The sequence below is a fragment of the Platichthys flesus genome, chromosome 5 (genome assembly GCF_949316205.1).
Source record: "Platichthys flesus chromosome 5, fPlaFle2.1, whole genome shotgun sequence".
Classification (NCBI taxonomy): Eukaryota; Metazoa; Chordata; class Actinopteri; order Pleuronectiformes; family Pleuronectidae; genus Platichthys; species Platichthys flesus.
The window spans coordinates 25,844,245-25,857,775 of NC_084949.1; the positions used below are offsets into that span (position 1 = coordinate 25,844,245).

The 13,531-nt window shown below is 42.8% G+C and overlaps 1 protein-coding gene across 1 annotated transcript in view; it reads left to right on the forward strand.

Moving 5' to 3' along the window:
- Positions 1–3,911: 3,911 nt before the first annotated feature.
- The window catches only part of LOC133953979 (voltage-dependent T-type calcium channel subunit alpha-1I-like), a 113,852-nt gene continuing 104,232 nt past the window's right edge, over positions 3,912–13,531 (forward strand). The window contains exon 1 of the mRNA XM_062388199.1: positions 3,912–4,318. Within this exon, the coding sequence (XP_062244183.1) occupies positions 3,927–4,318 (392 nt within the window). The 5' untranslated portion in view covers positions 3,912–3,926. The remainder of the gene's footprint in view (positions 4,319–13,531) is intronic.

A 13,531-nucleotide genomic window follows, 5' to 3' on the forward strand; every position in this document is an offset into this window, starting at 1 on the left:
TGCTGTGTTGTGTGTGTTTGTTATTTTTTTGGGCTGATTTGAAGTCTGTGTGTTACCCGGCACCATCCTGCAGACAGAGAACAGGTAGAAACCCAGTGTGCGAAGGCTAATGGTGCATTTCATCAGGGCTGCAGAGACTGGGAGAATGCACCAGGCAATCTGGGATATATTGTGGTGAATATTGCAAAAGTCCCTTTTGCCCTTTAAAGGCACAAAAGTTTAAAACTTCTGGACACATTCCCGACACTAAAGCCTGTTTGGCTTCATCGTAAAAAATTGCAAACACAACAGTGAAGCCAAGACCTTGTGTTGCTGCCGACAGTAAACAGCAGATCTCCAGCCCCCCCGGCCCTAATGAGCTAATGTGCCACCCTCTCCTGCACTTTGAATTTTTAATGGAAAAAGGACTTATAATGGAGAGAAACTGTCTGGATGCACTTTCTTTACCTCCACTCTGTCTCGTCTGTAGTCCAAAAAGCATCCAAGTGTGTCTGTGAAAGTGAATCCCACTTGAACTCGAGTCCTCTTTCTTTCCCTTCACTCTGAGTTCCTCAATGCTCCATTATCGGCCGGATGAAACATCCACTTGAACTTTCTAATCTTTCTGCTTTCACCAGCCTCCAGCCTGTTTGTGGTGTCGGGGAGGGATGTCACGGAGAGGCAAATCCAGCAGCTTATCAGGATGAGGCTTCGACCCAAAGTTAATCGTCCTCTGTTTGGCGGCTGCATGCTGCTACACGGTGGTTGTTGAGTAAAGTTTGAGGGAAAGTCTGGGTTTCAGACAGAAACTGAACATTACGCCTGGGGAACCATTGTCAAAACAACCAAAGAATCACCATTAAAAAAACACCACAATCTGAATTTGTCTGATAGTAATGGATAACATCTTCTGTTGGAACAGGGCTGTCACACTAATCAGGTGTCATAATCATTTCAGAATCAAAAGGTGTTTATTGCTAAGTAGGTTTAGTAGATAAAAGATATAAAAAGTAAAGTAAAAAGTAAAATGCAAAATGCAAACAGTAGAACAGTGTCATATAGCAATACAATGTATTGCTATATAATATTATGTGTTAGATTAACACATCCTTGAGGTGTGGGGCGGAATAAAAGACCAAGTAAGGTGGGAGTCCCGGGCCTTGTTGATATGGCTAACTACATCTTATCGTCATTAATTTGTTATCTAATAACCCAGAGTTGATCTAATACTAATACTTAATGCTGGGTCTGGCATCGGCCAATATGTGAACCTATGTATCAATCCAATGCTATATCTTTAAAGTTTATTAGTTTCACCCGGATAAAACTGCAATTTTCTTTCCCTTGGTAATCCCTTGTTGTTCAGCCGCTGGCCAGCACTGTGTGTAGTGTAGCGTTCAGCAGAGCTCGGTTAAATGAGGCATTATCTCAAACTGGATTTCCCCCAAAAGTGAAATCTAGCTTGTACCTTATGTACGAGAGAGGTGGCCCTAGTGCTGCCGAGCACAACACAAGCAATCTCATAAAACATTTGAAGAGCCATCGCACAGAAAAACCTCAAGGAGTTCACCATAAGTGTGGAAACCATCAAAGAGTTGTGCGTTTTTTAAATTGATTTACTCTGGTGTTGTTTGTCTGGAGAGAAGTGATTCAATGAAGAGGCCTCACATTCTGCACTAAGAGATTTTTACAAGCTGCATCCGTCTCATACATCAAATAACATTTAATGACACTTCCTTCACATCTCAGAGGCTTCAGCAACGTTAAGAAGCAACACTGTCATATCTTCCAGAGGCTTGATGGGGTTGTTGGTCTTAGCTTAACAAATTAACGCACATATGGTTATATGAATCTAAATCTGTTTAGATCCAGTGTTTTTTGGAGTGAATCAATTTGCTCTAATCTCCACTGCCTCTTTATGGATGGTTTCTCTATGTTCCGCTTGTCTTCATCTTTTTACTTTTCCCGTTACTCTGCTGCTGCTGCTGAGACAAGCTCATTTCCCCACAGGCTTCCATACAGTGTTGTGTTATCTCACCGAAGCCCCGATGTTTACTCTGTCAGATGCAGAGATTTGTTGCATTAAGAACAGCTTTTTTTTAGTCCCTGCCCTGATTCACAGAGGGAAACTCGTTTTTAGCTTTTCGTTGTTGGAATATATGTTTTTCCTCTTCCAACCGATTTGTCTATTCTAATTAGAGGGTTTTTCTTCCCGTTCTGCTGTGGAGGTGTAACTGAAACGTTGGTTGGAGTTGAAGCTGCACTTAACCCCTTGTAGACGAATGTCGCAAATTTGCCCCATCTAGTGGTCGGAGTGGAAAATACATACTAGCCCCTTGGGACTGTGCAGCAAAGTTATTTTGAGGTATTAAGCTGTATTTGAAATACTGTTATGATGAAACAGCAATGATTGTACAGAAACATATGTTGTTATTCAATTTCAAGCAAAAGCATCATCAATATAATAATCTACATACCGAAAATTGTTAAATTAAGGTTATGCCCCATTATGCCTAATGTCGCTATTTTGCCTCATACCCAAATTTCCACTTAATTTAGCATCTGTATGACAGGCCAAAAACACCAACAATATTTTTGTCATATAATTTTAAATTAATTCAGGCAGTAAGGGGTTAATTTTTGATAGGACAATCACAACATGTCATTTCCATCATGGTTTCAATCAACCGTGACGATGAACTGAAACCACCTTGTCCCTCTTTGTGTGTTTGTGTGTCAGTGACTGTTGTTGGTCGACCAGAGTCTGTCTTTTGTAGTAAACCTGAAAACCAGCTTATTGCCTAAATAAACAAAGTCTGCTTTAACGACCGGTGGGGGGGCGGGAGAGTGAAGTGGACTTTCAGTGGCTTTCACTGGGAATCGTGCTTTCGGCTCACTCATTGGAAATCCATGGGCAGGTGCCACTCAGTCATATCAGGACTCCACAGTATCGATTCCCTCTCAACACAAAGCTCCTGACTAAACCACTGAACTTTGGTTTCGTCAGCCTCTCTCTTTCCCCCTCGATCCTTTATTTCTCTCGCCAACCTCCTAGCGTTCAGCCACTTTGCTTTACAACCACTCATCTGTGCCTGTTCTCTCTCTCTCTCTCTCTCTCTCTCCCCCTCTTGTTTCTGCCAGGGTCGGCCTCCTCCTTCGTTCCTGGGAGATTCTCTCATTCGTGTTTCTGGCAGTGAGGTGGATGAGTTATGAGGCCGGCAGCCTGTGAGCTTACAGTTTAGCATAGAGACCAATCTGCTCTTTTAATGCTCAGTGATGGTCAAAGCACATCACTGAGTCTTAGACAGAAAACCCACTTCTTCATTTATATTGCAGGGATGATATTTGGCAAGTTACAACAATTCTTATGATGTCCGTTGATACTTTGTCCTAATAGCTTTGATACTTGATCATCAGAGAAACTGATCCCAATCACAGACCATATTTAAAAATGGATGTATGTGTATGTGTCTTCTTAGTGAAGCAACTGAGGGCAACTCTGTTGTTTTTTTAAAAGATGTCAGTTTCTTATCCAAGTCTCTGAGAACCAGGGACCAGAGTTAGTGCCCCACTCCTGCCAGTGACAGACTGTAAATAAAGATGGATGACGCATCTCCACTTCCTCCCCTTGTACCAAAACGAAGCTTACATATCTCAGGTGACCCGAGTCCATCTCGCACTGTCGAGGCCCTGCATACACACACACACACACACACACACACGCACACACACACGCACACACACACACACACACACACACACACACAAAGTCATTAGTGAGAGTCTTTTGACGTCAACACGGCCATACATGTTTTCAAACCCTCGATAAAGTAGTTTCCTGAAGTCATCCTTCACGATATGTTCAATGATGCTCATCCACATGTTCTATACGTTTATTTTTAATCCCTCTGTTTCTCCTCCTCTCATCTCCAGACCGGTGTGTTGCCATGACGAGCGAGGAGGAGGAGGGCCCCAGCGTCGCAACCACAACGGCACCGTCGGCGACAGCAATCTCCAGGGTAACAACAGCCATAGCTGGGGGGGGCGGCAGCGATGACGCCGTCACGTCCTCCTCCCCCCCCTGCGGCCCTTCCCCCCCGCACCACCTCCCATGTCCCCAGGAGAAGGAGGAGGAAGAGGAGGAAATAGAGGAGGAAGGGATTATTCTAGAAGAAGAAAGGATTGAGGAGGAGGAGGTTGTGGAGTGTGATGAAGAGGACGCCAGCAGTGACACCAGTGTGTTGATTGTGCCCTACCCCGAGCTGGTACCTGTGGTTTTCTTCTGCCTGAAGCAGACCACCTGCCCTCGCAGCCTGTGCATCCGCATGGTGTCCAGCCCATATCCTTTCCCTGTGTGAATCCTGGTGAATGCAAATTGAGGGATTATCTGCCGAAACGTTCCTGCTCTGAAATCTTCACTCATCATCATTTAAACGTCTTTCTATTTCCAGGCTATCAAGGAAACATTAAGAAGCCTTATCTCAGTCAAAAGTTGAATTCCCCATTAGTCGCTGATGGATTAAGGTCGGAATCAAAACTGGCTTTTTGGATGTTTCACCTCATCTGACACATTCGGAGATGCCCCAGATCCAAGCTGAGTTTCCATTTAGCTGCGTTTCTTTCCCTTGTGATCACACTGCTCTCCTGTAGCGCTACCTACAGAAGAAATGGCAGAAGTACTATTTATACAGTAGAGGTGATGGGCGTGGCTCAGGAGGTGGTAATCTGGTAATTTGAAGGTTCCAGGTTCAATCCCTCCGAGAACGTGACACCGAGCCCTGGATGCTACGTCATCACTGTATAGGACGTGTGGTGGTTCGATAGATGACACAATTAGTTCATTTACAAGCAGAACTGTGTGTAGACTGCCCCCCCCCCCCGCCCCCCCCATCACATTCAGCAGGTACTGCTAACTCACTCGCCCTAAACACACACACACACACACACACACTGATGTCTCAGGAGTAACACAGCCGAGTGTCAGGACGGAGGATGAGTTTGTGAAAATGCAGATTTACAGTATAAGTTCAAAAGTGTGACACAACTTTCCAAGATCAGCAAGTGTGTGTAGATGAAAAAGCCACAATTATAGTGTGTTTGTGTGTTTGACATTTTTCCTTTTAAGAAGAGAGTTCAGCTGACACAAGTGATTTCCTGTGACAGGAAGCCTGGATGAGCTGGAAAGAAACGCTGTGTTTGTAGAAATGTAGCCTTCCTATCATTTCATTATGCAGGCATCACTTCGGCTTGTGGCTGGGTCTGATTCAACAGCAGCCAATGGAAGAGGAAGAGGGAATAAGAGTTGCTTAATAGGCAAACCGTCCATTCAGAGCTAAATTAAATGTCTGCCTGAGGGAAATGTCTTAAATCAGAGAGAGAGAGAGAGAGAGAGAGAGAGAGAGAGAGAGAGAGAGAGAGAGAGAGAGAGAGAGAGAGAGATAGGGAAAACACTTTGTTTAATTGTGTTTCGGTTTTAATTCCATCTCTGCTCGTCTGTTTCTCTCTCTGGCTGTTTCTCTTTATCTCCGCTATAATACTAATAATAATTATAAATATTTGTATTGCACCTTTATTCCAAGCAATGCAGCTCAAATTGCTTTACTGACAATACAAATAAAAACAAGTTGATAAAAATGAAAACATGTTTGTAAAAGTAAAAACGTGAAAATGTAATTCATATAAGAGAAAGGAACTTAAGTGACATAAGAACATGTTAAAGGGACATTGAAAAGAAAAGAAAGAAAGTGTTAAGAATTATAAAAGTGCCAGAAAGAGAAAGATCTATTTAAATGAATCTGGTTTTGTGAATCCCAGGTCTTGTGTGGAACAAACAGGTTTTGTTCTAGTCCTCTGCTGCTGCTGCTGTGATGATGGAACAGAAGAGACAAGAGGCTTTTCATCTAGAATGGAATCAAACTCATGTTGAGGATCGAACCCATGTAAAGAGACACTCGTTTCATGATATCCACACTTTCATTGGAGCACGGAGCACTCTGTTTCATGCTGGAGAGGTACTGGTTTCCAGGTTCTCCATGCTATCAGCTGGAGTGATCTCGAATCGGCTGTTTTATTTGGCTCATCTGTTGTTGAGCCTTGAGGATAATTGTAATGCCTCTGTAGATTTCCTAACTTTCTTTGGTCTCCAACTTCTTGAAGCTAACGATAGAGAACAGAGGAATTCTCCGCTTCCACAAAACGTTTAATGTGTAAAACCATCCGTCTATTTAAACACAGCCAACAGGTTTGTTTTTCGCCAGCTGTGGAAACACTGCAGCTTTTATTGGTTACTCACTGAGGTTACCTGGTTAACAGATATACACTTAAAGTTTGTTTTTCTAAAGGATATTTGGAACAGAGCTTGTGTGAAGCCAAACTGCAGGTTTTCACTTCTCAGTGTTCGATCACATCACCGTGACTGCATGGGAGGAAACATGAGTGAATATAGAGGTGTGTGTGTGTGTGTGTGTGTGTGTGTGTCTCTCTGTGTGTGTGTGTGTGTGTGTGTCCTTGTTACTTCTCAAAAATGAAAAAAGGCTTGTATTGACCAGGTCCACTCGCTCACATTGAGCTCAGATGGCTCAGTGCAGTACATTGATCCGGCAGTAAAATCTTCTTTGTGTGGATGAAAACAGTCGGTCCACTCTCACTGCACGGGGGGGGGGGGGGGGGGGGGGGGGGTTAGAGGGTTAGTGGCTGATATTGTGTGAGGGCAGAAAATAAATGAAATAAAGGAAATCCTGTTATCTACCTTTTGTGACTATGCAAAAAAACGGATGAAATGAATTATGAATGAAGCAAAAAGTGGGAAAAGGAAATAATCTGGATAGAGACACCTTTCTAAAACATACCAATACTTAGCTGGTAATAAGATCTGGAAATGCATCGAGTCTGTTGTATTCATTCAGGATACGGGCTGTTTACCAGTCTCCACTTTAACCAAACAATATATTATAGTATAATCGTTAGGATGTGTTGTTCACAGGACTCAGATATTAAGCTACAGAAAAGGCAGTTGGTGTTTGAACAAGTAGAACATCTCTCTGTTTACAACTTGGCAGGTAAGAAAGAAATTAAAATATCCAAAACTCAGAATTCAGGCTTTAAAACGTAAATAAAACTTGGTAAACACTCAGGGACACGGCAGTGACTAAACAGATGAACTAACGAGGACCACCGGGGGTTGGGGGGGGAGAGAACAGAGACTAAATACACAGGGAAGACGAGGGTAATTGGGCACAGGTGAAACACATTAGGTTTAGCAGATGATCACTTAAGTGAGAAAACCAGACAAAGATAAAGTAAAGCAAAGAAGAGACACACACGATGATTACTGCAAAGTAAAACAGCCTCTTTATAATGTGCTCCTCTACAGCGTGATACCATTATCTTTTTAAGTGAGAATCCTACTGAGCTCTATGAAAGTCTGTCCAGGTGTGTTTTAGTTATTTTAAACATTTTAACCCATAATTCTAAATTCAAAACAACTCCTGAAATACTCTGCACAGCCTCACAATGTCCACACAGTCATTTAAAAGTAATTTAAAGAGACAGATCTGAACAATAATAAATAATTAAAGTAAATTCTGTTTGATAAATCGCACATAAATAATGTTTAAAAAACAAATTACAGTTTAAAATGTATTGCCAGCATGCATTGCACTGCAACAATGATTATCCAAGTTTTTAAGACAAAATGCCAATAGTGTAAGTTTTCATATCACAGATGGGATGCCCTCTGTGTTATACATCTTGCAGCGTGTTTTCTCTCTTTAGTTGTAGAACCCCCACGTGCCTCCCTGGTCGATAACCACTCAGTCGAGTGTAGTGCTGCGGGCAGGAATTCAAAAGTTGAGCTGAGTGATCCGCAGTGACCAGGGGAGGAAATTCAAGGTTCCTGACAAACTCCCGGGGCGTAACATGAAAGAGAGGGAGCTTTTATCTTTGTGAAACTTAAACTGGAAACTTCAAGTCGCAGAGCCAACGGAAAACGACAGAAGAGTGTCAGAAAGGGACTAAAAAGAAAGAGCGATAGTTTTAAGACTTTCTTGTTGCCAGTTGTCTGGATTAAAGGAGTTCTGTCATAGCTGCTAGCTACGACATCACTCAGCTGCTCATTAATATTAACACACATCAAAAATGACTATTTCACAGTTGTGTCACTTTGATTTTGTGGGAAATTAAATAATCTGCCAGGAATGAAAAGCAACCAACACTCCAGGCAATCACCTGCTTTGTGTTTACAAGCTTTTTGCTGGATGAGTCCATGTGATGAAAAGTTGTTATTCCTTCAGCACTTATCAGCTGAAGGCTCATTCTGTTACAACCAGAACGTTATCTCATTGAATCTTTTCTGTTATTTTTGAAAGTAACAGTTAGAAATGAGAGAGTTAACTGAATGGAAGCAGCCTGGACCGAGGTGAAGTGTTAGCATTGAGTTTTCAGTTTCCTCTCGATGCAGTCACTTATTCAAACTGAGCTGCTGCCAGACGTCTGTAGTCCCCTGTGTAAATCGCTGTTTGGCAAAAGTCGCATAAGAAACAAAACCGTGAAGACACACACGTCACGGTGTTCGCTTCCTCCTCCAGATTCCCCAGCACGGCCGCCTCCAGCAGGGAGAACTGACAGTGCATCCACATCCCTGTGAAGCTGTGAACATCATGTTAACCAGGTGTGGGGCTGAGACACAACCGGGTCCGTTCACACAGAGCAGGGATAATCAGATGAGCATGGAGTGGGGGGGGGGGGGGGGGGGGTTAATGGAGATGATTTCAAAACCCCAGGAATGTGAAATGTTGCTCTACACATCTGAACCTGTGTACCTGTGTGTTGGGAAGAAGGGAGGAAGATGCAATTTGAGGAGGTAGAGAGAAGAGAGAGAGAGAGAGAGCGCTGAGAGAATCAGAGCACGTAGAATGAATATCTATTCTGCTCCAAACCAAATGTGAGAGTGCAGGTCAGATTAATGGCTTCCAATTCACTTTCAATCTCTGCTGGATCAACACATGTGGCCTCATGCGCTTCTGGCAATACACACACACACATACACAGACACACACACACACACAGACACACACATCATCAATGTACACGTATGGGCTCTGTCAAAGTTCAGGCCTGGTTTTGTTGATGCTTCTCACTCGTGCATGTTCAATGAATCCATAGAGAGAGCACAGGAGACCTCTTTCCTATTTCCCTCATATCCTCAATTCTGCTTTTCTCCCACATCCATCTGTTCCCACCGCTAACGAGCACCCCGCTGGTCACGTGACGCCAGCGTCTGGCTGCTGATTGGTTGGGCGATTAGACGCAGCTTAATGCTCTCTGAGGCCTGTAATGGTCTGTTTGGACATGTCTCTGCCGCCGAAATGATATGGGTTTCAAGCTTAGCATGCATACATTACATTGAGATTACCACGTTTTAATTACAGGGGTGTCATAAATCAGGTTGGGTAATGGGGGCCCTATCAGTGGGGCTCCTCCAGTGCTGTGTAAAGGGAAAAAGAAAGGGATTCAGCTCAACCACTGAACACAGGAGGATGCTGGGAGATATCCTCTCAGGGACGTGACACCGGCTGATGATTGGATTCACGCTGTTAAACTTGGAAAATCAATGTAATTGCAAAAATGAATTTACTGGCAGCGGCTGCAGGTGACATTGTTAGTGATATCTATAAAGTCAACAACGCACGGTGGGCTGAGCACCCTGCTCGGTTCACCGCCCCCCCAATAAGCACCGGGAATCAAACGTGTGTGATTCAGTTTCAGTTGGAGGTGCGAGTGTAGAGATGGATCCTCGGCTGGGGGGGTTTCTCTATGAGGGGAATCAAGATGGTTTCTGTTTGAGAGACCTTTGGTTGTCTTGTCTTACTCAGACCTGAAAAACCCTTTCACTCACTAATTGCTGTCAATATGAATCTGACTGGAGGAGACCTGTCTGGTTCTGGCAGGGCACCATGCGATGACATGTGCTCTGCTGCTGCTCTTGGCGTAGGTTCGGGCAGCCTCCATCTGCTTTGCTTTGATATGTGTTGGCTTTGTTGAATCCTGAAAGACCTCATTTATTCATTTATATATTTAAATACTCCAGCATTGAAGGGTCTGACAGGAAATCAGTGAAAACGATCGACTTGCTTGTTGTTAAAATCCATAAAATGCTTCGTAAAGATTCCGGGAGGTGAAAGAACTTTAATTACCCACAACACCTTTCTATTTCAACTTTACCCATAACAGTGATCTGACTCCATAAACACTCCCCTCAAAGTGAATTTCTCGATCTATACGAAATCAAAACCGACTTAAATGCTTCTTAACAGACGTGTATCATTGCTCAATGCATTTTTCCAGTTACTCTGAGCCTCTATCCACGGCCTTATGTCAGAGATTTGCTCGTATACTGCTGACATTTTAAGGAATGATGCTTTTCACTTGTATATTCCAACAGGACACAATTACAATTGTCCCCCCCAAACACTAATTGGCAGATTTGTTATTGATCGACCCTAAAGGAAGAATCCATCAGTCAGAGGGGACAACGTGTTAACTGATGTGTTCATTCCTATCGAACCCAATTACTGAAATCTGATTTAAGGTTAAAATTAGGTTATTAAGATAATATTTAAAACACAGGTTCTGTATAAAGACTTGGTTCACATCCCGATCAAAGAAGATCTGTTATACACATCATTCCAATCTTTGAGAAGTTCTTCTAGAATCAAAATGACCAAACGTTTAATCCAAAAACCACCAAACTAAAACTGTCCTCATCCGAAGATTAAAAAGCTTTTGGAAGGAAACTAGTGTAAAGGTTCCTCACAGGGTTGTTTTCATAGTGATGTCATTTCAGTCTGTATTTTTTCCATTTGTAGTTTTTAAGCAGCTCTCACAGAATATCAGTTGCTTGTAATCAGCTGTTCGCAGCATGCAGAGTGAACTCATTCATGAAGACATGTGGACGGAGCTGAAGCTGTCTACAGCTGTGATGGAGAATGGTCTTTGTCTCCTGGTCTGTTTGGATCCTGCCTCTTCCTCCCCTCCACTGAATCCTCTCTTTTCTTTCTCCCTCCTCCTCCTCTCGGCGTCTTGACGTTTATTCCTTGGCTCTCGCCCGGGACTCTCTCCCAGCCGCTCTGCATATGCTAATGTTGGTAGAAATCATTATGATAATGCGACTGTTAATCACTATGCTAATGCCACTGTACCTACCTGTCAGACTGGGGCTTTGTGCAGGGACCTGCCATCTTCTCTATTATTTCCCTATTCAACCACTCTCTGTATTCTTTTCCCCTAATCGTCTTTACTGCTTCATTTCCCTCTTTCCTTTCTTCCACTGGACGTGAATGACCTCTGCTTGTTTGTAGTCACTGCTGTTTTCACCTTCACCGTGATAAACCTGAAACAATACAGATCACAAATTGAAACTGCAGATGAAAACACCAAAATGCCTCCTTCAGGCTGAAAGCAAAGAAAGCCTTGGGCCGCCGGTTCTGCTCTGGTTAACTGCTGCAGTCGATTTGTCTGTTCCTGTCTGTTCTGTTCTTTCCTCCTGTCTCACGTCCCACCTGTCCCAGCTGTCCTCTCTTTGAAACGCCTGCTGCCACATGTTGACAGAGCGCTGTGACGCAGACGGGGAATAGTCGCCCACGAGGAAATCCCACTGAAGGTCTATGTGTGTGTCTGTGTGTGTGTGTGTGGTAATACGAGTGTGTCGAGGAAAATGTATGAATCACATTTTCAACCAAGCGGCCTGTTTTTTTTTTTGCTTTTGCTTTTACAGACAGTAACGTGTGAGGGACGGAGAGAATGGGAGAATCTGTCAGTCATGCATGATTATGTGCGTCTTTGTGTTGGTGTATAGTGCTCACTTTGGATAGAGAGTGTGTGTTTGTGTGCGTTACAAGTGATTGCTAGTGACAGAGAACCCGACACCAGCTCTGCCTGTCGATGACAAACTGGGAACATGTGGATCCAACTCCTCATCATTCACAGGATGTGTGTGTGTTTTCATATTAGACTTCAACTGGGAAACTTCACCTTTCACCTTCATTAAAAAAACAACAACTTTAAAACCATAATTTACTAATAACTTAACCACAGACATTTCTAAAAATATGACCAAAAAAGTATTAATCAAACCTCAAATCAACAAAGGTGCTTAAATGTAAAGTTGTGTTATATGTGAAGAGATTATTTCTAAAGACTAAGTGTTGCTACACCATAAAAACACTTCATTTACTTTCACTAATATGAATAATACTATAATATAATGCAGAATAACAAACATTTATTTCTTTTCAAAAGGGAAATTTGAAAATGAAATGGGTGAAACAGCCTTGACATCTTCTCGTATCACAGCTTTAGGCAGATCATTTGTTCTGAGGCAGAAGCTGTGGCTCGTTTTAATGGTCAACCTCTTCTCCCAGTTAACTGTCCGGTCACATCCATACGTTTCCCTTATTTCAGCGATTAGACCCAAGACTAGTGGGGACAAATGAGATGGTTTAATAAATTGTCTGAGGGCTGGAGAGCAGAGTATTTCTAATGTTAATTTGCCGACTCTCTGTGTGTGTAAGAAGACTTTAACATTTGCTGGTGAGGGCCACAGAGATAGTGTGGAGATGTAAAATCAATTTGAAATTCCTAATTCCTAAATAATGGTGCTACCTTCAGCCTCAGTTATTTCATATTAGCCCTCCACTCTGCAGTTTATCCTTCATGTCAGTTGGGAAGTCTCCTATGATTGTGTTATGGCACCGGACACTAGAGCGGTCACTGTTCTTTATCTATTGATGAAGCTGAAGTTGCTTGCGATGGCAGACGGTAGAATAAGATGAGTTCTTCCCAAAAACTCAGGAAAAAACGTTTATTATTTGCAGAGAAAGCAAAAAAAGGGTGAAATCCTATTTGTATTACCAAATAATGCAGCTAATAAAGCTTCATCACAATTCCATTAATCGATTCTTCTTGTTATGTTTTAGCCTCGGTGCTACAGACTCATCTCTGACGTCATCTCTAATATTTAAGACATTTGTTTGGAGGACTTGATCAATAATTCAATAATGACATCGACAGTTCCCTGAAGCATCAGGTGGATGATATCGATGGATGTGGTTCCGCTGGATTTCTTCTGTCAGTCGATCGTTGAGCTTTGTGTCTCTCCTGCTGTGATGGATGAAGCATCGGACACTAGAGGAGAAGTGACTGTTTGCACGATGGATTATCGGTTGTGAAAACTGTCAATCTGAAAACTCACAGAGAAAGATATCTTAAGAGATTTACCAGATAGGTGTTTTAGGGGATATGTCCATATTGTAAACTTGAGTATATGAGTTATTTGAAGGTCAACAAGTAATTACAGAACTTTAACAAGTAGTCAGATCACACATGGAAGTTGAGACCTGCAGATTTAGTTTATATCTCACCCCCTGTGTGTCCTGCCCTCTATAACCACCCCCCCCCCCCCCGACCTGAATCCCTCCCCGCTGCTCCAGACAGACGCACACAGTTGAAGTCATGTGTTGCTGCGCTGCCGCCACGCTGGCTGCTGCCAATACGT